The 26,943-nt window shown below is 41.9% G+C and overlaps 2 protein-coding genes across 5 annotated transcripts in view; one reads left to right on the top strand and one right to left on the bottom strand.

The window, feature by feature from the left end:
• CACNA2D3 (calcium voltage-gated channel auxiliary subunit alpha2delta 3) overlaps window positions 1-26,943 on the top strand; it is a 795,640-nt gene that overhangs the window by 656,220 nt on the left and 112,477 nt on the right. The gene's annotated exons all lie outside the window — the stretch shown is intronic.
• On the bottom strand, window positions 1,713-12,435 carry LRTM1 (leucine rich repeats and transmembrane domains 1; the record flags this gene model as incomplete). The annotated part of the gene is made up of 2 exons (XM_012532320.3): window positions 1,713-6,180; window positions 11,802-12,435. Coding segments are annotated over 2 exons (1,068 nt in total), but the record flags the coding sequence as incomplete, so codon positions are not given.

Genomic DNA, 26,943 nt, shown 5'->3' with positions numbered 1-26,943 from the left:
TCTCGGTGAAGATTAGAATATATATGACTCAGGCTAAGTGAAGGGCCAGAGAGGATAAATGAGCTGACGTACATTTCCCCTCCCTGGGAAGAGGGGGCATGACCAGAGGCTGCAGCATAAATGCTTTGACAGTCAGTCAGTGGACTCTTGCTCATGGAAAATGCTTTTGCCAGTCTGTGGTGGGAAAGGGACAGTGCTGATCAAAGGTTCTTTATTCCAATGGCCTCCCACAGTTTGCACTCACCAAGAGCTCCCACGTTCTATTCTGGGTGAAAAGATCTGCACGAGGTCAAGATCAGTGTCTGAATGTCATTCCTACTTCCAGGCCGAATTATATATGACCAGGCTCAGGCAGACTGGAGTGTACATTTGTCTTAAAACATAAAAAGGAAGTTCAGAGCGAAAACATAGTGCATGGGCATTTTATATGCTTTTACTTCACTAGCCTTCATCTATCAACTTCCAGATTTTTGCTGATATAGTCAGTTTTTTTAAGCCAAAATTATTTTTGTTATCAAATTATTTTATTTGTGTTATTTCTCATTTTTTATGCTCTTCTCACTTCCTCTCTTTCATGCTTTCTGGAACCCACTCCAACCAGGTTTCATCCACAGTGAATCATTTTTCATCAAGGTTACCTGTAGCTCCTACATTACCAAATCCAAAATTGAACTTCAGATGTTCATTTTTCTTGGTCTGTGAGCAGCACTTGGCCAAGCTGATCACGTTCTCCTTGCAAACCTCTTTACTTGATTCTTTGCCTACCTCACTGCCCACCCTCCTAGGCCTCCTTTGCTGACTTTGTTCATCTCCTGATTGTACATGTCGGAGGGCCTCAGGGTTCCTGTCCACTCTCAAGCTTTAAACACCATTCATGAGCTGGTGATTCCCAAGCCCAGCCTCTCTCCCTTGACTACTCAGTGTCCCTGCCTCTCAAATAGGCCCATCAAATGCAATCGATTCCACATTTAAGTCATTCTAGTTATCTGGTTATTCAGTCTAAAAACTTTGGAGTCATTCTTTTTTAAAAAACATTTATTATGGATAATATTGAATGTACTAAAAAGTAGATAGAAGCATAAGAAGAAACCCATGTATCCTTCATTCAAATTCCTACTCCACTAATTAATGATATGACCTTGAACAAGCGACCCAAACCCAATGATTATGTATCTTCATCTGTCATGTGGCAGTAAAATGCTCACATTTTTGGTTAATTTGAGACTTAGAGGAAAATGAAAATACTACACTGAAAACAACTGGCACAAAACTGGGTGTTCAATAAATGTTGATGGTGGTACTATAATTGTTCTTTTCCAAATAATTAATATAATAATTCCATAGTCTTCATATTGTGGTTCACCAGAATGAATGAAGAATGGCAGGGGTTGGGTTGTATTATACTTTCTAACCCCATGCTCCTGCAAACTGCATTTATCAGGTGTGCAATTAATTATCTGTGCGACTTTGGGATAATTCCTTTCCTTTTCCATGCTTCCAATTGCTATTTGTAAAATAAGAATATGGAACTATATGAGGGTAGCAGATAGGTTTAGTCTCATAAGTCGACTCCAGTGGATCAGGAGTAGGTACCTAGAAAACAGATTAAAAAAGATTCTGAGGCCAGACATTAGCAATGTCTGAAACAGGTAGGGAGGCTGGTCACAGCTATTCTGAAATTTGCCAGACCTAGACTAAATGCTCTCCAAGGACTTTCTCAACTCCCAATCCTCTTTTTCTTTTTCTGGCTCTTCTTGATGAGTCTTTGAAACTGGGTCACATCCTATCCATCCAAATGAATACTCAGTGTCGTTGGAGTGAAAAGTAGGTGTGGATACTCCAGTCAAGAATCTAAAAAGAAAGTGAGGGGTTAGAAAGCTGCTTCTCCCAACCGGAGGGAGGTTTCTTTGAGATTTTATTGCATTTTGAGCATTAAAAAATAAATTTAAAAAAACATTTTCATCACAAGGGAAAGCAGGATAGTTCCCTGAAGTTGTGCATATAAACCACACCCCAGTGATGCCATGTGAGGTTGGAGTATCATTTGCTGGTAGTTTTCTGTCTAATAGCATTTAGCAATGGATACACTGGTGGATTTGACCCAAGTGAAAACAGTTATTTCCTGATCTGTGATAGAAAGTTATAGGTTTCTAACAGTTGTATAATTATGATAATGGGTGCTATGGATAGATCATTTTAGAAATTGAGCCACTTCCTTTGATATTTTGGATCTAAGACGAGTGTGATATTTCTGGGGTAACTTGGTAAACTTGAGTAATGAGATTTGATTTTCATGAACCTTCAGGAGGCAATCCTATGATTCACTTTTCAGTCTTTCATTTTTGTAAGAAAAAAATAAAATACCCAGTTGTCTGTGGGCATATTATCATCTGAAGCACAAGATTTTTCCCACAGGGTCAAGGATTTTTGCCTTAATTTTAAAAGCTTTCCAGGTATAGATTTGACACTAGGTCTTCTTTCTCCACGATCTCTGGGGAAGAAATTCCTCCTACGCCCTCTTTATATGCCTCATGTCTGTTGGGTCCTGCTATTGTGAATTTGTGATCTCTGGCAAAGCAAAAATAGTGATACTGTTCCGCTAAATATAATGAAGAAACTATATTTTACATGATTTTCTCAGAAACAATCAACACTAAACGTGATATTTGTTCACAGTATTCCTTCAGTAAGGCTCTATGACTCTTTGAAGGAAGGGCATTTTTATAGGGGAATTTATAAATATGACAGCAGCAATAAACAGCTGAAAATAATCTATGAGGCGTTTGCAAATTACCCCTCATGAGCTGTAGTGGTTGTGAAAGATAATTTGTGGTTCTCACAGAATACCCTGCAAATTGGGTCTTTCATCTGTGATGTTTTTAACAGAGACAACATTTCATTTCTCGTATTAACAAATGATAACGCTGAATTGTTAATCTAAACAATTTGATTTATATTTTTCTGTGCTGAGAGAATTGTTGACATTTTAGGGTAATTATTTTCGTCGTTAACTGCTCTTTTTGGTGACTATAGGCAAAAGATAGAAATCTGAATACATGAAGGCATCATTTTAGTCATTCTCCTTAAAGACTTCTCATAAAGCAGGAATCTGTTTGCCTGAGTTATCATCTGTGCTTAGAAATCTAATAGGACGTGGGTGTTGAGGAGTGAGGATTCTAGCCACTTTCAGGATTTTCAGCGGTGCATTGGAAGCTCTGTCATGTAATCACTGTGGCCAGGGGGACGGGATTGACCTGTACAGTCACCAGGCCTCCGGCAGAGCACAGTGCACTGCATGTCTTAAATCACAGCAATGAGAAGAGGCACTTGTGGTTGGCCTCAGTAGTTCCCAGCTTATGTAATATCTGTTCAAGCATCTCACAGCATGGTTGCCAAGATTACATGAATGTTCACGAGAACACCTCTCACCATGCCTGGTACGTAGTACGAACTCCAGAAACATTTGGTGAAATGAGGACGATGTATAAAAAGATCTTCTCGATTTCCTTTCTCATAGTGCTTTCTTGGCCAAGGACTCATGGTCCAGGGAAAGGGAAAGAAAGATTTTTTTTCCACCTGGAAAGTAATCCCTACAACCTTAGACTGGATGCTCAGACTCGCCCACTGAAGTGGTGCACGAAGCAGAGAAGAAAGGAAGCACCAGACTTGGGATGGAGCTGATGCAGCAGCTGACTTTCTCTGGAATCTCTTTTTGATCTTAAAATCCATGCTAATTTTTCAAACTACTCTTTAACGTACCCAGGTTTATTTTAATACTCAGAAAAAATTAACATCAAATTTATACTTTTTCCCCCAGAAGAATCATTTAGCAAAATTGCTGCTCCAAAGAGATGGCCCATCTTTAACTTGTGGGTGTGGGCAGCCCACACTAGTTGTGAAGCACTGTGAGCAGGTATAGATGGCCTCTGTGTCCTGCAGGGTAGGCTAGGGTAGGTTCATCCGTCTTTCCCTTGGCCTCTTTATACTGTTGGGCAAGGCTTTGGCCACATCAGACAGGGAAACAGTATTCCAGGCTGAATGGACCGCCCATTCACATGCCAGTTTATGGAATGGACTGCTGATTTAGGATCCAAGCAACTTTTACATGGCCTGAAAGAGTGAATATAGGGCCAGTACCCTGAATGACAAATATGTTTTATCCTTTGAACCAATTCCAGTTGATTAGTTCTGGTTGCCTTACAGTGCTGTCTTAAGAAGGCATCTGTGGTGCATCAGGGCTCAGGGAGGAGTGCTGGGATTGATTAATGATGTCTGTCAAGGCCTCTGGAGGGACAGCTTGCCCTGTATTTGCTATTCCTTGCTTTTGCCAAGTCCTTAACTCCTCTGTGTAAAATGATTTTAATACTAACAGGTGACTAAGTATGAGATGGGACATCATGAGAGAGAGGGAGAGCAGGTAGATTCTACTTTAAGAAATCCTAGCATGAGAAAATGCAAATTTACAAAATACATAAATCTGGAGCCAATTATTGCCATTACAGAAAGATTCCATGAAAGGTTCCTTTAAAGAGCGAGATCCCCTACTGCATTAAAATGATGATTCAATTTACAAAAATTTCCTTTGCATGCAGCTCTTCAGGACCGTGTCTGTGGAGTCAAGCAAGCCACACCTGATTTTTTTAAACCCCAGCCTAAATAATGTTCAGGACGGCTGCTCCCACGTATCTCCAGCCTCTTGATAATTCCCACTCTATTCAGACTTCCTCTGACTTCCTATCCCAGAGTGTTGAGTAGACAATCTGGGTGGTGGTCAACAGCTGCTGGCTTCCACCCTGCCGCGGCTGCATTTCATTAGTGGGTAAACTGATTGCTCTGAGTATGTTTATGTGTGGGTGTGGTTGAACAAGCCTATGCACTCTGCACACTATGTACGTAGATACAGATACACATAAGCCATTATCTCGCTCTCAGCCCACCCTAAATTCATTCCTGCTGTGAGAGTTATAAATGGAAGGTTCCAATCGCCTGGTGGATATGGCCTTTGGGTAATAGTGCCTCGAATTCCGCCACCCCATCCTCTTTGTGTTTGTTTATATGTTATTTACCCTTGCATCAGAAAACTTCCCCAGACCCTGGGCCTGAGTCCCATTATCCAGTCATGGAGCCCTCTTCTTCTTCTGTGGCCTAGAAAGCCCCAAATGGTTTTCTGATTTAGAAAATTAAATATAATCTGACTCTTGTGGCAAGCTACAAAATTCCCAACCAACAGACGCTTTTGCTAAATATATAACATACCTAACATCTAAAAGTATCACCGGTCTATCATGAACTTGGACTATAGAAGCACTCAGTGCCCATTGGGTAAGGTTGCCAACTTCTTCCCAGGCACTCAAAATTGGGCAGTTTTCGAGTGGACCACAAAGCTGCCAGGAATGCTGGCACGCATGTTTGTATTTCTGCTGCCCTGTAAAGGCAACTTAATGCAGGGAAGAGTACCTTGAAAGAGATGTATCTTCCCTTTCTCTGTGGACAGCCTTCCCCACATAGAATATTGTCATAACTTCTCAGGCACAGAGCACAAGTTATCATCTCTGTTTCAACTATGGTATTTTTTTAAAATCTCAACATAAATTTCTTCCCAGGAATACTGTCCTTTTTTACAGACACATCTTTTTTTTTTTTTCCTTTTGGAAAAAGAAAATGAGGCAGTAACAGTGAACCATCAGCCCTACTCAGAAACTTTCTTCTGGCCTATAATGATTATGCGTATTTGAGATGAAAGCTCTCAGGCCATTGAGCTGTCAAACAGCTCTTTTCCTTCTGTCTTCGCAGGCTCATTGATCTGAGCCAAGCGTCCCGCATGGTACTGGGCGGTAATAGCTGCATAGGTGCAGCCATAAATGACAGCCGCCAACATCGTGAGACACACGATCCCACACACCACCCCCGTGATGATGATGGTGGCCACGGCGTGGCGCAGATTGGCTGGCCTCGGCTTGGGTTTGATCTCACACTCCCGGTGGTCTCGCTCCCCTGAGCTGTGGCTCTCAGGGGGCCTGGGTACAGTCCGGTGGGCAGCACCTAGCTGCTGCACCTGTGAGGACTCCAGGTCTGGAGAAGGAAAAGGGCAGGGCTGGTACAGCTCGTGAGGGATTTTAAGGAGGTCCTTTCCCTTCCAGGTGTCCGGTGAGGCACAGATGATGCTGTCTGTTATTCCCCCTTTGAGAAACAAAAGCAAAGAATGATAGCAGAGCCTGATACAACCAAACTCCCAAATCCTCAACCTGTAAAAACTTAGGCAGATGGAATTTATAAAACACCTTTTTTTTTCAAAAAATTTAACAATCGTATTTTATGATTTTAGGGTTTCTAAATTGGCTAAATGCTAAAAATGCCACACACTAAATGGACAATTATGTGTGACCAAGAGTTCATTAGAAGCCAAGTCACCTTTACCTTATAAATGCCAAGGGAATAACAATGCAAAAGCTGACAGGAAGGGGCACTGGAGGCCAGCCTGAGGGCACTGTTGCATGCCCTAATGAGCCCTGCCACACAAGAAATCTATTGTGCCAAATTCCCACTGGAGAGCTAAAAAATAAATAAATAAAACAAATGTCTTTTGTTGTGATGTTATGTGTTAATTACAAAGACCCTCTGTCTCTACCAACACTCTTCAGTGATACCAAACCGGGAGGTCAGTGGCCCTGTGAGTGAGTGCTTTGTGTATCTGAAGGTTTGACGGGAATATGAGTTACGTTCATGGGATTAAATACAATTAACGTGTCTCCTCAGACCTCGAAACACTTAGTACTTAAAGTACCAAACTTTCTCAATGTTTTTCTTTTTTGGCCTTGCCGTGCGGCATGCGGGATCATAGGTCCCAGACCAGGGATCGAACCTGAGCCCCCTGCATTGGGAACGTGGTGTCTCAACCACTGGACCACCAAGGAAGTCCCAAGTATCGCACTTTCTAATGGGTTTTTGGACTCAATTTCCATTCTCTCTAAGGGGATTAATTTCCTCATATGTGTGGACTACTATTGTTCAGGAAGAATTTGTGTGCCTAGAAGTTCTCTTCTAGAAAGAACACTGGGCTAACAGATTCCATCCTGGCCAAATTTGACCACCAATTTACTATTTGACCTCAGGCAGATAAAGTTCTCTGACTAAATTTTTTGCCATGAAAACATCCTATTTGTATCTGACTTGATAGTTTATAAAGCACTGTCAGGTAAGTCCTCACAGCTCTGCTCTAATGGGTAATTCTTATCCAAGGTCATTCAGGTCATAAGTGGATATAGCAACACCGAAACCCAGCTCTCTCCTGTGATCCCAGTTTTCCCCGCTACACCTACCGCCTCTCTCTACTTCCTCCTCTCTGAAACATCCTGAGGTCAGTGGAGTTAACACATGACTCTCAGTAGAATCTCACCCCCATGAAGCCTGGCACCAATCTTAGCCAAGTTAGACTGGAGATTCTTTGTACACATCGTAGGTGAATTATGAAACTGTACCAGAAGTTGCCATGCGGGAGCTTGTCACTTCAATGTTATTAGAACCTTCCTTTGTATAGCGCTTCAGAGTTTTGGGAATGCCTTCACATCCATTCTGTCTGAGCCTTATAAGCTGAGTCTTACCATGGCCGTATTAGTAGATGGGGCCATTTTGCAGTTCAGGGGTTATTGTGGCCCAGGTCACACTGGGGTCAGTGGCCATGACAAAATTCAACGCATACCTTTTTTGCTTTTACTGCTTGAACTGAGTCACCTATTGCCAGAGTCTCTTGGGCCCGTCCTGGCTTCTTCAGTGATCCTCTGAGGCAAGAGCCTCAACTCTAAAGCAAAAAGATAACAGGAATTTTCTCCTTTCCTGAGCTGAGGTGCAGGAGGCCAGAGGTGTGGGGTGCCTGTTCTGGATGAGCCCAAGGCTCCATCAGGCTGCACCGTGATTAAGGATCCCTGTCTCAGAGACCGTTTCAATACTCTGCCTGGAAGCTGGTTGTAAAGCAGAAGGCCAGAGAGCAGAAAAGAAGTGTGGGGGCTTGAGAAGAAGTAACCATATTTAACCCAGGCAAAGAGCACTGAGACTTTCATCAGGGGAAGAAAGGCCACCTGCCATGGGACCAGCAATTCCACCAGCTGACCTAGACTGGGGCGGTTCACCCAGTAACTTCAGGGGTAAGCTCTGTCTTTCTCCAGTTCCAGGCTTCCTGCTGTTCAACATTAGGGTGGGAGGCACGGCCTCAGGACACAGAGCCAGGAGAATACACAGACTAGAGCCTGGGATATTGCTGGAAGGCAGATGTTATGGCCACCAAGAGCTCCGTGGCCTCCTGTGTCCTTAGCCAGGACTCACTTCCCAGCCTTCCACCACCATCTCCACAGCCATGACCCCAGGAAGCAAATCTGCAGATGATAGCTTGAGGGTCTCAGTCTCTTCTGGATTCAGAGCAGCTGACAGTGCAAGAAGCTCCAGCTTTCCAAGCACTCACATTATTCATCATCTGTCCACTAGCAGCTCTTAACCCCTGTCTTGGGAAGATATGGGATTCAAATCTTGAGTCTGACCATTACTTTGCTGTGCAACTCTAAGCAAGTTACTTGACCATTTTGTGCCTCTGCTTGCTCACCTGGGAAGTGGGAGACTGGGGTAATAATGAAATCTACCTCACAAGATTGCTTTCAGGACTCAGTTGGATAAAGTATGTCAAGTATTTAGCACAATTCCTAGCCCAGAATAAATGTTTAATACAGTTAGCTGTTAGCATAAAGATGATTTGTTTAGTTATGAATGGAGAGAGAGGAATGCTAATTACAAAATCTATGTGCATGTTTTTGTGGAGGACATGTTATTAGGTATTCATCAAAGCATGTTTTTTCTCTGTTGGGTCCACAGGAAGATGAAATTTCCCCACCCTTTGTGGTCAGATTGGGGCCACGTGATTGAGTTCTGGGCAACAGAACCAATGAGTGACACTTCCAGGCCACAAAACCCCCTGCTTCATCCTCCATATACTTTGTTCCCCCTTGATGGGAACTAAGGTCTTGGCCAATACCTATTCCCTTATTTTGCCTTTATTCAATGCATCAGTAGTCAGACTGTCTCCTACATTCACTTGGGGATTTTATTTAGTTATTTTGGGACACCCAGGTCTTGTTATCCCAAATAAATTTTGCCTTCCTCCAGAGAAAGACTGTCATCTGGATGGGGCAGCTCCGCCATGAGGGAGCGTTGAACCGCACTGTGGAATCTGAGGACCAGAACGGGCCTTAGGAACTCCCTGGCTTAACACTGTCCATTTCCACCTGGTGACACTTGAGGGCTAGTGAGGGGCATCAATTTGCCTGAAGATCACCAGTGAATTTGTGCCTGAGTAGGGGGAGCTATATCATACCTTATGTTGCTTCTAATATCCTGGACCTGAGAAATATTTTTTGTCAAGAAATATTTCTAATTGATGAAAACCATCTTTCTCTGATGCTTTGGCTTATGCTTACCATTTAGTCTAGAACACAATAGCTGAAGCCACTTCACCTCTAGATGTAAACACTTTTATTTGCAACCTCCTATAAGAAAGATTTTTGTCACATTATATGGCCTCTGTTGTAGGTCAACTTGAAGATCAGCTGGTTAGTGATAAGCTATTGGCTATTGTTGAGAGAGATTCTTAATTCAATATTATTTATTTGAACTCATGTGCTCTCTCCCACTTCCTTCTGTGTAACTGCTGCAACCATCTGGACTCTGTTGATTCCCTAATTCATGTCTGGAGCTCTGATATCTTCCCAAATTATAGGCTCAGATATATAGCCACCAACTCAACAACACTCCTTGGCTATGTAATGGGCATCTCAAACTTGACACGCCCCACATTGAGTTCTTGATTTACCACCTCCTACACATACTTGCCCATTTCCCCTATTCCCCAGCCTGCCCCTTATCAGCTACTGGCATCACCATTTATCTGGTTACTCCTGAAGGACAAAACAAAATTGAATTTCCTATAATATACTCTCTTTTCTTTATCTCCCACGCCAACCCATTAGTAATTTCTATCAGTTCAATATTCTAAATATCTCCCAAAGTTGATAATTTCTCATCATTCTGGTTTGGGCCACCATCATCTTTTCCCTGCATGACTGAAATCACTTTCTCCCTCATCCCCCTGCTTCTTCTTCTGCAGCTTTTGGTCTACTCTCCCTAGAGTCACCAGAGTGACCTTTTAAAATGTAATCAGATCATATTGTTCCCCTGACTAAAATTCTTCAAGAGATTTCCATCTCGCCTAAAATAAAATCCAAATGTCTCAGCCTACTCTGCACGTTCCAACATGACCCAAGTCCTGGATACTTGTGCTGCCTTATCCTCTCTCACTCCCTTCCTCTGTTCTAGCCACTTATTTGTCCCTCTTTCTGCCCCTCAGTGGAGCCAAGCTTACTTTCCCGTCAGGGCCTTCGCCCTGCTGTCCTTTCCCCCAGTTATCTCATGGTTCATTTCCCCTCATTGTTCCAGTTCTGCTCCCCCATGTCACCTCCTTGGAGGGGCCTTCCCTGTCCTTCCCATCTGAAGTGGAACCCCCATCCCATTACTCTCTCCCCTTACCCCACCTCTAGCACTAACTGCTATCTGAACATGGGTATATATTTGTCTTTTTTAACATGTTTCTACTGTCAGAATGTAATGCCTATGATGGTGGGGATTTTCTTGTTCACTGACCTTTTCTCAGTGCCTAGAAATGTCCCTGGCACATAAGATTCACTCAAGTATAGGATGAATGAATGAATGATACTTAAAAGTTAGGAGGAAAGAAACACTGTGATGTAGAGGAAAGAATGCAGGGCCAAGACCTAAAGCCACTCATTCTACTTCTGTCTGTGCTTCTACTTTGTGACCTTGGTCAAGTCATGAACATCTCTGGGCCTCCATTTCCCATTGATAATAGGCTAGCATTGAGTTAGAAGGGGTTGGCAAACTTTTCTATAAAGAGCCAGAAATAGTTCACATTTTAAGCCTTGCCATAGTCTCTGTCCCAGCTATTCAACTTTGCCCTTATAATGCAAAACACCCACAGACAGTAAATAATAAATGGGTGTGGATGTGTTCCAACAAAACTTTATTTACAAAAATAGGAGGTGGGGCAAATTTGGCTCTTGGGCTATGGTTTGCTGACCCCTGAGTGATTTCTAGATCCCCTTATCTTTTATATTCTAGGATCTCTTGCTTTGCTTTTGATATCTGGTTAAAGAAATAGTAGTTCCCTTTGGAGAGGGTACCTTACTGTATCCAGTTTCAGTAACAGTGGTGTTTGCTAAAGCAGAATGGATAATCTCAGGGAAGATTCACAGCTGTCAAATGGTCAGAAGCAGACAAAGAAGGGGGGAAAGTCCTAAGGAGAGATAACATGCCCCCAGTTGGATCACACTTGAAAATCAAAATTTGGTGTCATTTCAGAGTTGAGTAGTTATTTAGGTGATGATTGAAATTCACTCTTCCTTAAGGGCCTACATTTCCCAGAAAAATAACTTAATGGTGTTGTTAATCAAAGAGTGGAAAGTTGGGGTGGGGAGAAAAAAGTGGAAAGTTATCTCCGTGAATCGTATCTAGATGACTTTATGTAGGTGATTTTATGTAGATTTTATGATAAAATATAGATGATTTTAAATACCTGAATTTAAACACCCTTTAATGACTCACTTGCCTCTTTTGCCATACCATGAAATGACATCAATGTGAAAAAGCTTACATGGATCCCTCAAATACTCCTCAACATCCCTTCTAATGCAGAGAACAGATGAGGTTCATCCTAGGCTGGTAACACACAGATAGGCGTTACTGACCTTTATAGATAAACGTCTCCAGCCAGAGTTTAAGACTGAGCAAGTGGCAATTGCATTTCCAGAGGTTGTCCTTGAGAAATAAATGCCTCACTCTGGGCATGGATTCTAGGAGGGCTCGATCGAGCTGCTGAAGCTGGTTTTGTTGGATCGCAAATACAGTTAGGTTCTCCCAAGGCTCACCCAGGGATGTGGGAAGGTGGCTTATGTTGTTTGATGATAAATCAAGTTCCCTCAGCTGTGGGAGGGAATGGAAAAGTCTGCTTTCCAGGGAATGCAGGGAGTTCTGGGTTAGGTTTAAGACCCGCAAGTGCTGAAGTCCATGGAAAACTCCGGAGGTCAGATTTGAAAGAGAATTGTTGTGCAAGTTCAAGGTTGTGAGCTGTGGCACTGACTTAAATGCAGAAGCCGGAAGCTGACGTATCTGGTTATCTTGTAAGTGCAGGGTAAGAGTCTGAGGAGGCAGATCAGAAGGGACTTCAGCCAGACCCTGCCGGCTGCAGTCTACAAAATTTGAAGGTGAGTGACAGTGGCACCTCTCTGGGCAGCCACACACCACTGGGAGCAGGAAAATCATACTTGAGAGCAGGAGCAGTTCGCCTACAACAAACAGAAGGAAACTGTGGTAGGAACCAGTTTGTAAGTGGTGTCAGCATTTGTTTCCCTTAAAATTCACAGGTAACTGGAAGGTAGATGAAATAGGATATCAAGTAGAAATGTGAAAAAATAATTTGGGGGGCACATGCCCTGTGTACAATGCAGCAGAATTATCTGGGACCAGAAGTTTAGGAGAATAATACGGAGTTCAGATATTCACATTTCTTAAATGTATGCTGCAGGTCAGTGCTGTCCAATAGGACTTTCTATGCTCATTAAAATGATCTATATCTACTGTTTAATATGGTAGCCATTATCTGCATGTGGCTGCTGAGCTCTTGAAATGTGACTACTGCAACCAAGAAACTGAATTTTTATTTGCATTTAATTTTTTTGTGTGTGTGTGGTACGCAGGCCTCTCACTGTTGTGGCCTCTCCTGTTGCGGAGCACAGGCTCCGGACGCACAGGCTTAGCGGCCATGGCTCACAGGCCTAGCCACTCTGCGGCATGTGGGATCCTCCCGGACCGGGGCACGAACCCGTGTCCCCTGCATCAGCAGGCAGACTCTCAACCACTGCGCCACCAGGGAAGCCCTGCATTTAATTTTAATCAGTTAAAATTTAAGTAGCCATACGGTGCTAGTGGTCCATATTGGATAGGGCAGGTCTGAAGCATTCTTACAAATTGATGTCCATCTTTGCAGGTATAATAATTCCATGAATGATGACCGGCTCTACTCCATTTTTATTCAAGAGATTTTAAAAACAAAGAAAAGCATTAAAAATAATATAATAAACACCCATGTTCCTATTACGAAGTTCTGTCTGTTATTCATAGTTTGCCATATTTCTTTCATCTCTTTTTTCTTTAACTCAAAGAAACAGTGCATTACTGATACCGTTGAACTCACTTTGATGAGCACCCACATCATATTTTCCAACAGGAACCCCCCTCTTCCCTACCATTTGCTAGTGTATCCCTCCAGGCCTTTTAAAAACATAGCAGTCCCACTACTGGGCATATACCCTGAGAAAACCATAATTCAAAAGAGTCTTGTTGGGTGGGGCTAATGGCAGACTCTGAGAGGGCTTACGCCAAGGAGTAATTCCCAGAACTTCTGCTGCTACTGTCCTTGTCCCCGTGGTGAGCCACAGCCACCCCCACCTTTGCAGGAGACCCTCCAACACTGGCAGCCGAGTGGCTGACAGGGTCTTGGTGCTCCAGCCAGGTGTCAGGCCTGAGCCTCTGAGGTGGGAGAGCCAAGTTCAGGACATTGGTCCACCAGAGACCTCCCGGCACCACATAATATCAAATGGCGAAGGCGCTCCCAGAGATCTCGATCTCAATGCTAAGACCCAGCTCCACTCAACAACCAGCAAGCTATAGTGCTGGACACCCTATGCCAAACAACTAGCAAGACAGGAACACAACCCCACCCATTAGCAGAGAGGCTGCCTAAGATCGTAATAAAGTCACAGACACCCCAAAAAACACCACCAGACGCAGTCCTGCCCACCAGAAAGACAAGATCCAGTCTCATCCACCAGAACACAGGCACCAGTCCCCTCCACCGGGAAGCCTACACAACCCACTGAACCAACCTTACCCACTGGGGGCAGACACCAAGAACAACGGGGACTATGAACCTGCAGCCTGTGGAAAGGAGACCCCAAACACAGTAAGTTAAGCAAACTGAGAAGACAGAGAAACACACAGCAGATGAAGGAGCAAGGTAAAAACCCACCAGACCACACAAATGAAGAGGAAATAGGCAGCCTACCTGAAAAAGAATTCAGAGTAATGATAGTAAATATGATCCAAATTCTTGGAAATAGAATGGAGAAAATACAAGAAACGTTTAACAAGAACCTAGAAGAACTAAAGAGCAAACAAACAATGATGAACAACACAATAAGTGAAATGAAAAATTCTCTAGAAGGAATCAATAGCAGAATAACTGAGGCAGAAGAGTTGATAAGTGACCTGGAAGATAAAATAGTGGAAATAACTACTGCAGAGCAGAATAAAGAAAAAAGAATGAAAAGACTTGAGGGCAGTCTCAGAGACCTTTGGGACAACATTAAACACACCAACATTCGAATTATAGGGGTCCCAGAAGAAGAGGGAATAAAAGGGACTGAGAAAATATTTGAAGAGATTATAGTTGAAAACTTCCCTGATATGGGAAAGGAAATAATCAATTCCAGGAAGCACAGAGAGTCCCATACAGGATAAATCCAAGGAGAAACACGCGAAGGCACATATTAATCAAACTATCAATAATTAAATACAAAGGAAAAATATTAAAAGCAGCAAGAGAAAAGCAACAAATAACAAACAAGGAAATCTCCATAAGGTTAACAGCTGATCTTTCAGCAGAAACTCTGCAAGCCAGAAGGGAGTGGCAGGACATATTTAAAGTGATGAAAGGGAAAAACCTACAACCAAGATTACTCTACCCAGCAAGGATCTCATTCAGATTCGACGGAGAAATTAAAACCTTTACAGATGAGCAAAAGCTAAGATGATTCACGACCAAACCAGCTTTACAACAAATGCTAAAGGAACTTTTCTAGGCAGGAAACACAAGAGATGGAAAAGACCTACAATAACAAACCCAAAACAATTAAGAAAATGGTAATAGGAACATTCATATCAATAACTACCTTAAATGTAAATGGATAAAATGCTCTACCCAAAAGACATAGACAGGCTGAACGGATACAAAAACAATACCCATATATATGCTGTCTACAAGACACCCACTTCAGACCTAGGGACACATACAGACTGAAAGTGAGGGGGTGGAAAAAGATACTCCATGAAAGGAAATCAAAAGAAAGCTGGTGTAGCAATTCTCATTAAAATAAAGGCTATTACAAGAGACAAAGAAGGACACTACATAATGATCAAGGGATCAATCCAAGAAGAAGATATAACAATTGTAAATATTTATGCACCCAACATAGGAGCACCTCAATACATAAGGCAAATGTTAACAGCCATAAAATGGGAAATCGACAGTTACACAGTAATAGTAGGGAACTTTAACACCCCATTTTCACCACTGGACAGATGATACAAAATGAAAATAAATAAGGAAACACAAGCTTTAAATGACACATTAAACATGATGGACTTAACTGATATTTATAGGACATTCCATCCAAAAACAACAGAATACACTTTCTTCTCAAGTGCTTGTGGAACATTCTCCAGGATACATCATATCTTGGGTCACAAATCAAGCCTTGGTAAATTTAAGAAAATTGAAATCATTTCAGTATCTTTTCCGACCACAGCGCTATGAGACTAGATGTCAATTACAGGAAAAAATCTGTAAAAAATACAAACACATGGAGGCTAAACAATACACTACTGAGTAACCAAGAGATCACTGCAGAAATCAAAGAAGAAATCAGAAAATACCTAGAAACAAGTGACAATGAAAACACGGTGACCCAAAACCTATGGGATGCAGCAAAAGCAATTCTAAGAGGGAAGTTTATAGCAATACAATCCTACCTCAAGAAACAAGAAACATCTCAAATAAACAACCTAATCTTACACCTAAAGCACTTAGAGAGAGAAGAACAAAAAAACCCCAAAGTTGGCAGAAGGAAAAACATCAGAAAAATCGGATCAGAAATAAATGAAAAAGAAAGAAATGATAGCAAAGATCAATAAAACTAAAAGCTGGTTCTTTGAGAAGATAAACAAAAATTGATAAACCATTAGCCATACTCATAAAGAAAAAAAGGGAGAAGACTCAAATCAATAGAATTAGAAATGAAAAAGGAGAAGAGACAGCTGACACTGCAGAAATACAAAGGATCATGAGAGATTATTACAAGCAACTATATGCCAATAAAATGGACAAATTCTTAGAAAAGTACAACCTTCCAAGACTGAACCAGGAAGAAATAGAAAATATAATCAGACCAATCACAAGGACTGAAATTGAAACTGTGATTAAAAATCTTCCAACAAACAAACGTCCAGGACCAGATGGCTTCACAGGTGAATTCTTTCAAACATTTAGAGAAGAGCTAACACCTATCCTTCTCAAACTCTTCCAAAATATAGCAGAGGGATGAACACTCCCAAACTCATTCTATGAGGCTACCATCACCGTGATACCAAAACCAGACAAAAATGTCACAAAAAAAGAAAACTACAGGCCAATATCACTGATGAACATAGATGCAAAAATCCTCAACAAAATACTAGCAAACAGAATCCAACAGCACATTAAAGGGATCATACACTGTGATCAAGTGGGGTTTATCCCAGAAATGTAAGGATTCTTCAGTATATGCAAATCAATGTGATACACCATCTTAACAAACTGAAGGATAAAAACCGTATGCTCATCTCAATAGATGCAGAAAAAGCTCTCGAAGAAATTCAACACCCATTTATGATAAAAAAAAAAAAATCCAGAAAGTAGGCATAGAGGGAACTTACCTCAACATAATAAATGCCATATATGACAAACCCACAGCCAACATCGTTCTCAATGGTGAAAAACTGAAACCATTTTCCATTAAGATCAGAAACAAGACAAGGTTGCCCACTCTCACCACTATTATTCAACATAGTATTGGAAGTTCTAGCCACAGCAATCAGAGAAGAAAAAGAAATAAAATGAATACAAATCGGAAAAGAAGAAGTAAAACTGTCACTGTTTGCAGACGACATGACACTCTACATAGAGAATCCAAAGATGCTACCAGAAAAGTACTAGAGCTAATCAATGAATTTGGTAAATTTGCAGGATACAAAATTAATGCACAGAAATCTCTTGCATTCCTATACACTAATGATGAAAAATCTGACAGAGAAATTAAGGAAACACTCCCATTTACCATTGCCACAAAAGAATAAAATACCTAGGAATAAACCTACCTAAGAAAACAAAACACCTGTATGCAGAAAACTATAAGACACTGATGAAAGAAATTAAAGATGATACAAACAGATGGAGAGATATACCATGTTCTTGGATTGGAAGAATCAACATTGTGAAAATGACCATACTACCCAAAGAAATCTACAGATTCAGTGCACTCCCTATCAACATACCAATAGCATTTTTCACAGAACTAGAACAAAAAATTTCACTATTTGTATGGAAACACAAAAGACTCCGAATAGCCAAAGCAATCTTGAGAAAGAAAAACGGAGGAATCAGGCTCCTGGAGTTCAAACTATATTACAAAGCTACAGTAATCAAGACAGTATGGTACTGGCACAAAAACAGAAATATAGATCAATGGAACAGGACAGAAAGCCCAGAGACAAACCCACGCACCTATGGTCACTTAATCTATGACAAAGGAGGCAAGAATATACAATGGAGAAAAGACAGCCTCTTAAATAAGTGGTGCTGGAAAAACTGGACAGCTACATGTAAAAGAATGAAATTAGAACACTCCCTAACACCATACACAAAAATAAAATGGATGAAAGATCTAAATGTAGGCCAGACACTATAAAAGTCTTAGAGGAAAACATAGTACACCCTATGACATAAATCACAGCAAGATCCTTTTTGACCCACCTTTTAGAGAAATGGAAATAAAAACAAAAATTAACAACTGGGACCTAATGAAACTTTTGCACAGCAAAGGAAACTATAAACAAGATGAAATGACAACCGTCAGAATGGGAGAAAATTTTTGCAAATGAAGCAACTGACAAAGGATTAATCTCCAAAATATACAAGCAGCTCATGCAGCTCAATAACAAAAAAACAAACAACCCAATCCAAAAATGGGCAGAAGACCTAAATAGACATTTTTCCAAAGAAGATATACAGATTGCCAACACACACATGAAAGGATGCTCAACGTCACTAATCATTAGAGAAGTGCAAATCAAAACTACAATTAGTGCTGGTTGTGTACTGGGTACATTAGGCATTTTCACATTGCTTGGTGGAGGCTAGGAAGATTAAGAAAAGGACAAATTACTTAACATTGAAATCCAACTTCAACTTCTTTCAAAAAGTATAACACCAATGAAAACCAAAATGGCAAAAATCAAAAAGCAAACAAACAAAAAACTACAATGAGGTATCATCTCACACCGGTCAGAATGGCCATCATCCAAAAATCTACAAACAATAAATGCTGGAGAGGGTGTGGAGAAAAGGGAACCCTCTTGCACTGTTGGTGGGAATGTAAATTGATACAGCCACTAGGGAAAACAGTATGGAGGTCCCTTAAAAAACTAAAAATAGAACTACCATATGACCCAGCAATCCCACTACTGGGCATATACCCTGAGCAAACCATAATTCAAAAAGAGCCATGTACCACAATGTTCATTGTAGCTCTGTTTACAATAACCAGGTCATGGAAGCAATCTAAGTGTCCACCGACAGACGAATGGATAAAGAAGATGTGGCACATATATACAATGGAATATTACTGAACCATCAAAAGAAATGAAATTGAGTTATTTGTAGTGAGGTGTATGGACCTAGAGACTGTCATACAGAGTGAAGTAAGTCAGAAAGAGAAAAACAAATACCATATGCTAACAGATATATATGAAATTAAAAAAAAAAATGGTTCTGATGAACCTAGGGGCAGTACAGGAATAAAGATGCAGACGTAGAGAATGGACTTGAGGACACAGGGAGTGGGAAGGGTAAGCTGGGACGAAGTGAGAGAGTGGCATGGACATATATACACTACCAAATATAAAATAGATAGCTAGTGGGAAGCAGCTGCAAAGCACAGGGAGATCACCTCGGTGCTTTGTGACCACCTAGAGGGGTGGGATAGGGAGGGAGGGAGGGAGACGCAAGAGGGAGGAGGTATGGGGATATATGTATATGTATAGCTGATTCACTTTGTTATAAAGCAGAAACTAACACACCATTATAAAGCAGTTGTACTCCAATAAAGATGTTAAAAAAAATACTTAATAAGAACAACAATTGGAAATAGCCTTATAGCTCATGTTCTGATGCAGGCACTATTGAATGTGCTTTATATATATTAATTTAGTCCTTCTAACCTTGTAATTTGGGGTCTATTATTATGCCTCTATTAAAGGTGATGAAACTGAGGCCCAGAGAAGCTAAATCACTTGCCCAAGGTCACACAGAAGTAGTAGAATCGTGATTTGAACCCAGCAGTCTGCTTCCAGGGTCTGTCATGGTCCTTACCTGCTGTGCTTTACTGCCTGTAAATACTTTTACATAACACACATGTACATACACATACTACATAATGTTTTGCATAGTGGTTTTATAAAAACTACATAAATATAATCATAGGCATGTTTAATTTTCAGTATAATCTAGTCACTCAAAACTGATTCATCCACATGGTTATATAGAGAGCTCATTAATTCCTTCTAACTTCTATGGAGTATTCCATGGTGAGGCCATGCCAGATTTAATATTTGGCCACTCCTATACTGACGAGCATTTGAGTTGTTGCAGTTTCTTTCATGACAGATGGTGCTGCAGAAGGCATCCTTATGCAGAGCTCTTTGGCCGTGTGGAAATGTGTACGGGGTCTCTAGAATCAACAGGAACCTCCTTGTCAAGTTCAGAGAGGATGCTGAGTTGACATTTTCTTAGGTGCTTCTAGGTCAATCTCCAATGTAGCTCTATCACTCCCTTCTTTTTTCCTAACACTTGAATTTCAAAATATGGCAAACATCCATCAAGGACATTTTGTTAAATTGGTAGAGGAATTCACAGGGCCAGGCAATAATATTTAAAACTCAAGATGGTTATCTACTCAGAGAGAAAGCTCTTGAGAGAGGTTTTTTGGTTTATTTGTTTGTCTGTTTTTGGCCTTAACTGGGGAAAAGTACAATGTGGCTGTCAAATGCATGGAGGCTTTTCCCCTTCGTCCTTTCAATTCTCTGCTGCTGCGAACAGTTCTTTAGGGCAAGAGGGAAGATGTTTGGAGAGCCTTCCGAAGGAGATTTTGCTCAGTTTAGTCTAGCTCAAGGTATGCAAAGCATCATAGTCCCATTGCCTCTTCCAGCATATAAAAGAGCAAAACCCTTGCTTTCCTTGCTGTAATTTAAATAAATATAAATCTCAGTGCCAAAGCATCTTCCGGTTAGAGGAGAGTTGCCACCCTCAATTTAGCTGTGGGTCTCAAGCATTAATTAGTTTCAGAAAGTCTTCCCACTCCCACCCACCCCCTCCAAGTGGATGATAAATGAACTCCAACCTGAAGGACTGTGTTTTCTATGAAATGGCCCATGACAGGCCAACTGCATACCCATTCATGACTGTGTACATTGGTCCCCTCCCCCTTCCTCTGACCCAGCATGGCACAAACATAAATCCTTCTATCAGAGACAATTTTTAACATCTGTTTGGTCTTTTGAGAAAGACAACTTGAAAATAAGCTTCCCACAGATACTTTCCTGAGGGGCGTCCCACTTTCTAAGGCGGGAGGGAATTAATCATGGCTCACCTTCCATGACTGAGTCTCCACCAGCTTATCCGTTGAACCTGAAGCCCACCTTTATTAATCTGCAGACCAACGCACCGAGGGCAAACTCCAAGTCCAGCTTTTCATTCACTTTTTTTCTGAATCCTATTAGTGCTTTTCTTCAATGTAGAGAACAGTTGTCGCTTTCCGGAGACACTTATTTAAGCAGCCCTTTCCTTGTCTCCATCTGGCTGGGATTGTTTTCCATAAGAGGATCTTTTGATTGTGCTCCCCCCCTTCTTTCTCAAAGCGTCGCCCTCCCCAGGATCATCGCCGCCTTTCCCATTGAGCCGACGAGCCAGAGAAAAAATGTTTGTCAAACCTCGGTGAACAGCTGTAGCATTCAAACATGACCCCAGTGGCTCAGGCTTTTTGATTATTTAATCTGCTTGAAGTCCAGGGCACCAAAATAAAACTATCTACTTAATCCGGTCCTGGTTTCTGAATTCTGTTGACTTACTAACCACACTGTGTCAACCCTCATTGAGTTGGGGGATACTCGCTGTGGATCCTCGATCTGGGGGTCTAGCAACAGAGCCAGCAGAGTGTGTAATATGAGGACAAATTGGCCTGCTGGAGGCTGACACGGTTTCCACAGTGCACTGTTTGGTCACCAAAGGCTTATTCAGCCAACATCCGCAGGGATTAGCTGTGTTGACAGGGTCTTGATGCCCTGAAATTCATAGCCATGGTTTCCTTTCGTGGGCATCACTGCCTCTTCTCCCTAGGGCCACAAATTCTTCTCAGCTGCTTCTTTGCTCGCTCCCCGCCGCCCCACCGCCCTCACCCCCTCACTGAATTGACCTTTCGGTTTGCATGCCTTTGGAAATACTTCTCAATCTTTCATCGTTTCCCTGATGCTGAGGTTCTGGCTCTTTCCTCATTTTTCACATATAAAACAATAAAGCCGCCCCCCATGAGCATCAGGCATCAATGAACTGTGACTGTTCTCTAATTGAAGCCATTGGAAACTTTCCCACCAGGGGCTGGAACATTTCTTTGAATGTGCAAATGCCCCTCCATTTGCTGAGGTGGGATTTCAATGTCAAAGCTGCCCTTCAACATGCCAAAATGTTCCACATGCCTATGGTGAAAAAAACATGCTTTTCTTGAGGCAGTGTGAAGTGGGATCCCTGGCCCCAGGCAGTGTAATAGAGCAGTTGAGCTTGGGGTTTGGAATCAGCTGGGTCTAGATTTGAATTCGGCTTCACCATTTACCAGCTTCATGTCTCTGGGCAAGTAACTTGCCCACTGAAAACCCCTTGTCCTCATCTCTGACATGGGGATAACAGTTGTTTTTGCTTCATAAAATTGTTCCCAGGATTACATGAAGCAATACATGTCATGGCCCAGAGTGCCTTAATAAATGGTCACAATTACCCAGGAGAGTGCTTTCCAAGGCTTCTGTGCTGCTAGCATTCAACTCAACCTTGACTCAACAGGCAGGAGGGGGTCCTGACAAAAGACCAGGAGGCCTGGCCCTTGTGCCACTCTGGCAGTACCCTTGGGCATGAAGTTGAAAATTTGGATTGTGACTATCCTTAATGGCCTGCTCTTTGGGATCCCTTTCCTCCTTTGGACAAGCCCCGTCCAGCCTCACAGAACCTAGGACACTCATCCTGCCTCCTTCCTGAAAAATCTGCTTCACTCAGCCTGTCATCCTTCGTCCTTCTCTCCAACATTCTTTGAGCGTCCGATAATACAGTGGGGAAAAGTCAGATGTAGACGACAAAGAGCCATTTAAATCTTAATAAGGGCTAAATGGTTCCTTCCTCCCTTCCTTCCCTCCCTTATTCCTATCTCTCTACTTTCAGGAGCACAGAATTTAGTAATAATTATTCGTGTGTGATACATGACCATCAATGGCTTGTATGTAGCATTCAGTCATCAATGGGTCATAATATGACAAACACCTGTGAATCTAACACTCATTCTAAGAACTGGAAGGCTTCCAGTAACTTATATCAACCTGCATGCCTCTGTGTTTCCCAGGGGCCAGCAAGCTTTTTTTGTAAAGAGCCAGGTAGTAAATATTTTAGATGTTGAGGGCCATGCGGTGTCTGTTGCAACTACTCAACTCTGTAGCACACAGCCAACCACAGACAATCTGTAAACAAATTGTGTGCCTGAGCCCCAGTAAAACTTTATTTACAAAGACAAAACAGGTAGACGACTAGATCGGCCCACAGGCCATAGTTTGCAAACCCTGCTCTATCCTGCTGTCTAGCCACTACTGTCACTGCTCCACCACGGCCAGCTGTCACCCACCCCAACTGCCACCGCCCCACTGGACATATCCACCACCCTGTCTCCTTCTTATCTGTAAAATGAGAGGGCTTGAGAGGATGATCTTTAGGCCCCTCTTATATCTAAAACCTTGTCATTCTGGTCAGAATGCTTGAGTAGGCTTGAAAGGCTTTGTATTTACAGACTTTAGGGGAGCTTGGACAAAAAATTTGAGTGTCTCTTTGGATTACAGCAGAGCTATTTAGCCATGTCCTGCAGGGCCCAGCTAGGGTCCTGGACTCAGAGGCCTGAAAAAGATGTATCTGTTGACAGCATAGCTGGGCGTAGGAGGCCAGGACACCTAAAGGAAAACTGCAGGCAGTCAAAGCCAGGCCGTGTGGCTGAAGGAGGGAGCGCACTTCCGTGGTGCTTACACTCTGAGGTTGTGTGGTCTTGGGCAAACCGTTCACTTTCTCTGAGCCTCAGCTTCCTCATATGTGGAATGCCTACCTCACAGGAGGCAGGGAGGATCAAGGGATACATGTGAAGTGCATGGTACAGGTCTGGTAAAGCAGATAATCAGAAGTGGCATCTCCTGTAAGCAGTGCGTCTTCTCAGCCCTCAAACAGTCTTGACTGACAGCTCCCAGCTAATCTGTGAGCACCCTGGGAATACGCAGAGAGCCCCCACCACTGCTGTTCTCCTGGGAGCAGTGGCCTACTGCCCAAAGGGGCTCTTTGGTTCAGTTGGCTCTAATGGTGATTCAAAATGGGCAGTGCACACTTGGAGTGGAAGGCTCCTGGACCTAGAAAGACTTTAGATGCAGGGGCTGATTGATTTATTCCATCTGGCCTCAGCCCAGAGAACAAAGGGAGGCTGTGTGATCTGCAGGCTAACACCTGCAGTGCCTGCCTTCTGTCCCTCCCTCCCTCCGTGAGCCAGAGCTGAGAAGTGGCAAGACAACTGTGCATTCAAAAGAATCACCCAGGAATGACATCACACGTCAGGTGAGGTCAAACGACTCCCGTGAGGGGCTCCTGTACCAAGATCTAGTCAAGAGCCCAGTTCCCCACACAGACCTTGCTTCAGACACACCCTCAAAGGAATATGGTGGCTACCGTTACACTGCAATTTCAAGAATTCCCTAGTTTCTGTATATTTTTATATAAATATATTTCCTATGTGCTTTTGCCCGTTTTAAGTCAGAATGTTTCCCTATATTCTTTTGCTCATTTTAAGTCAGAAAATTTCCTCACATAAATTGGTCTACTTAACATTTCACCTCCCTCCAAAAAAAAATCAACAATTATTAACATTTAAAATGGATTGTGTCTTAAAATCCAGCAAATATGTAATAGCTCTTTCTCCCAGGTGATATTATACAGCTATTTTAAAAGAATAAGTTAGAGCTAAATATATCGACCTGGGAGGATATTCATAATAAATTGTTAGGTTAAATAAATCAATCTGAATAGGAATGCACATTGTATAGTCCCATTTATGTTGAAACAAACAAACAAAAAAAAAACCCAAAGGTGGAAGGATTAACTCTAAAACTGTGCATTGGTTTGTCTGAAGATGGAGTAAGTGGGGAAGGATAGACACTAAATTGATAATACTGCTTATCTAGAGGACAGCAGTAATTTAAGAAGAAAGAGAGGAAAATTAACTTTTTTCTGTTTATACCTCTGCATATTCAACTTGCTACATACAACAAACACATATTACATCTGTAATTTTAAAAATACAAAGGAAATGAGCTGACTTTTGTTAAATAGCAAGAAGAGCTTCATTTTGTTCACTGGAATATTTGAGATGGCTTATCCTCTAGTTACTAGCTGTGTTATATGTGTAAATAACATCCTTAGAGTTCAGCTCCTCTCACTCTAGGAAGATTAACCCCAAAAGTGACATCTGTCTTTCTTTGCCAAATGATCTCCACATGTGACCAGACCTTATAACTCATAGGAGCACTTCTCCCAGTTTTAATGTCTGCTTTGGTGAAATTTTGGCAAAGTGCTCCCCCCATCCCCATCAGTGGGCCCCATCCAAAGCAGGTGCTGTGGTGATCTGATGTGGGGTAGGCAGCCAGGCCGAGTGACAGCTGCAGCCCAGGATAGCCTGGAAGAGGCCCTTGGTACCACAGATCGATGCAGAAATTTCATTTAATTATGAAGAGAGATTTGGCACTTGGAAAATATTTCCCTGCGGTTGTGGATGACCAAACAGCACCTAGGTATAAAATTTATACAGAGCTTTTTAAAAGACCTCAGTGTTATGTTCTCCTTTCTTCCTTCCTTCCTTCCTTCCTTCCCTCCTTCCTTGTTTCTTTCTTGTTTCTTTTTTTCTTTTTCTTTTTGGTCTTATGAAACATATAGCAAGAGAACTAGAAATATATATTTTAAATGGCTATCATATCATTCATTCAGTGCTTACAATGGGCCAGATATTGCTAGGGATTTATATTAGGTAAATTATAAATCCTTAATGTAACTGCTGTAACAAATAAACCTCCAGATCTCAGTGGCTCCACACAACAACTTATTTATTGTTCTTATCACAGTCTAGCTCAGGTTGACAGGGGCCAGGCTCCGGTACAGTCATTCAGGGACTCAGGCTCCTTCCATCTTGCCACTGTGCCTTCCTCTTAGTTCTCAGAGTTCTCACCATTAGCTGACTGATGGTGGAAGAAGATGAGGACCCGGCGTTGGCCAGGCCTGGAAATGGTACTTACCAGTGCACTTACATTCCACTGGCCAGAAAAAAATCACATGATCATATTTAACAGCAAGGGAGGCTGGGAAATGTAGTCTAGCTGTGTGTTTTGGAAGAAGAGTCGTCACAGGTGTTGGAGAGCATTAGCAGTCTCTGCCTCCACATTTTATTTGCATTATATCACTTAAAGTTGACAATAACTCACTAGTCTGTAAGCTTAAGATGGTTTCTTTGATTTCTTCCCATAGTTTCTACAATACCATGTAGTATGCACATGAAATTAATGTTGAATGAATGAATGACAAAACTAAAGCGCAGAAAAGTTAAGCAACTTGCTCAAAGTCTCCAGTGCATTTATTGCAAACCCATGGATTGTGAGCATCCATATTAGGTAAAATATTCAGGGAACCTATAGTTTTATGTATTTTATGGCTTAAGATCTTTTTAAAAAATACAATCCATTCTTTTTTATGGTAAGCTACAAATTTTATTATCTGGAAGTTCTAACTAACTCAGAAGATAAAAACACAGTTCCTTTTGAGCCATTCGGCCGAAAATCAAGGCTGCCATATGGTTTCTCTAGTAAGAAGGTAGGAAGGATATGTGTACCTCCTCATTCTTTCTTGCCTTTTGGATAAGGTAAAAATTCAGGTTCAGGGACTTCCTAGGGTCGTTCAGTTTACTTCATATGACTATCCATAGAGTTCAAATTCCTTTTACCTGGCCTTGGGATGTTTGATAAAATGAGTGGAATAGTGGATATGAAATGTGTGCCTCCAAGCTCCCTAAAGCTAAGGAAGACAGTGGCCAGAATGCATGAGACTACTTCTTAGCATCCACTTGTCTAGTGAGCCCAGGTCTGAGCTAGGGGCCATGGGAACTAGGAAAGACATAGCACGCTGGCTCTTGGCCTTCAAAGAACTTACCAGTTTGGAGGGTGCTGTTTAGCAGTTCTTACTTATTTTATCAGTCAATGCTGATCGTCTCATCACCTTGCACCTGTTAACCCATGTGAAAACTGTACATGACTTGCTTGGACACCGACACTGTCCAACTCTCTGAGAACCAAGTCTCGGAAGTCCTTTGGCTGGTAGCGGAGGCAGACCTAGATGCTTTTTCTTTTTTGGTCCGT

Source organism: Orcinus orca, chromosome 10 (assembly GCF_937001465.1).
Source record: "Orcinus orca chromosome 10, mOrcOrc1.1, whole genome shotgun sequence".
NCBI classification, from domain to species: Eukaryota; Metazoa; Chordata; class Mammalia; order Artiodactyla; family Delphinidae; genus Orcinus; species Orcinus orca.
This window is presented reverse-complemented; position numbering and strand designations above follow the sequence as displayed.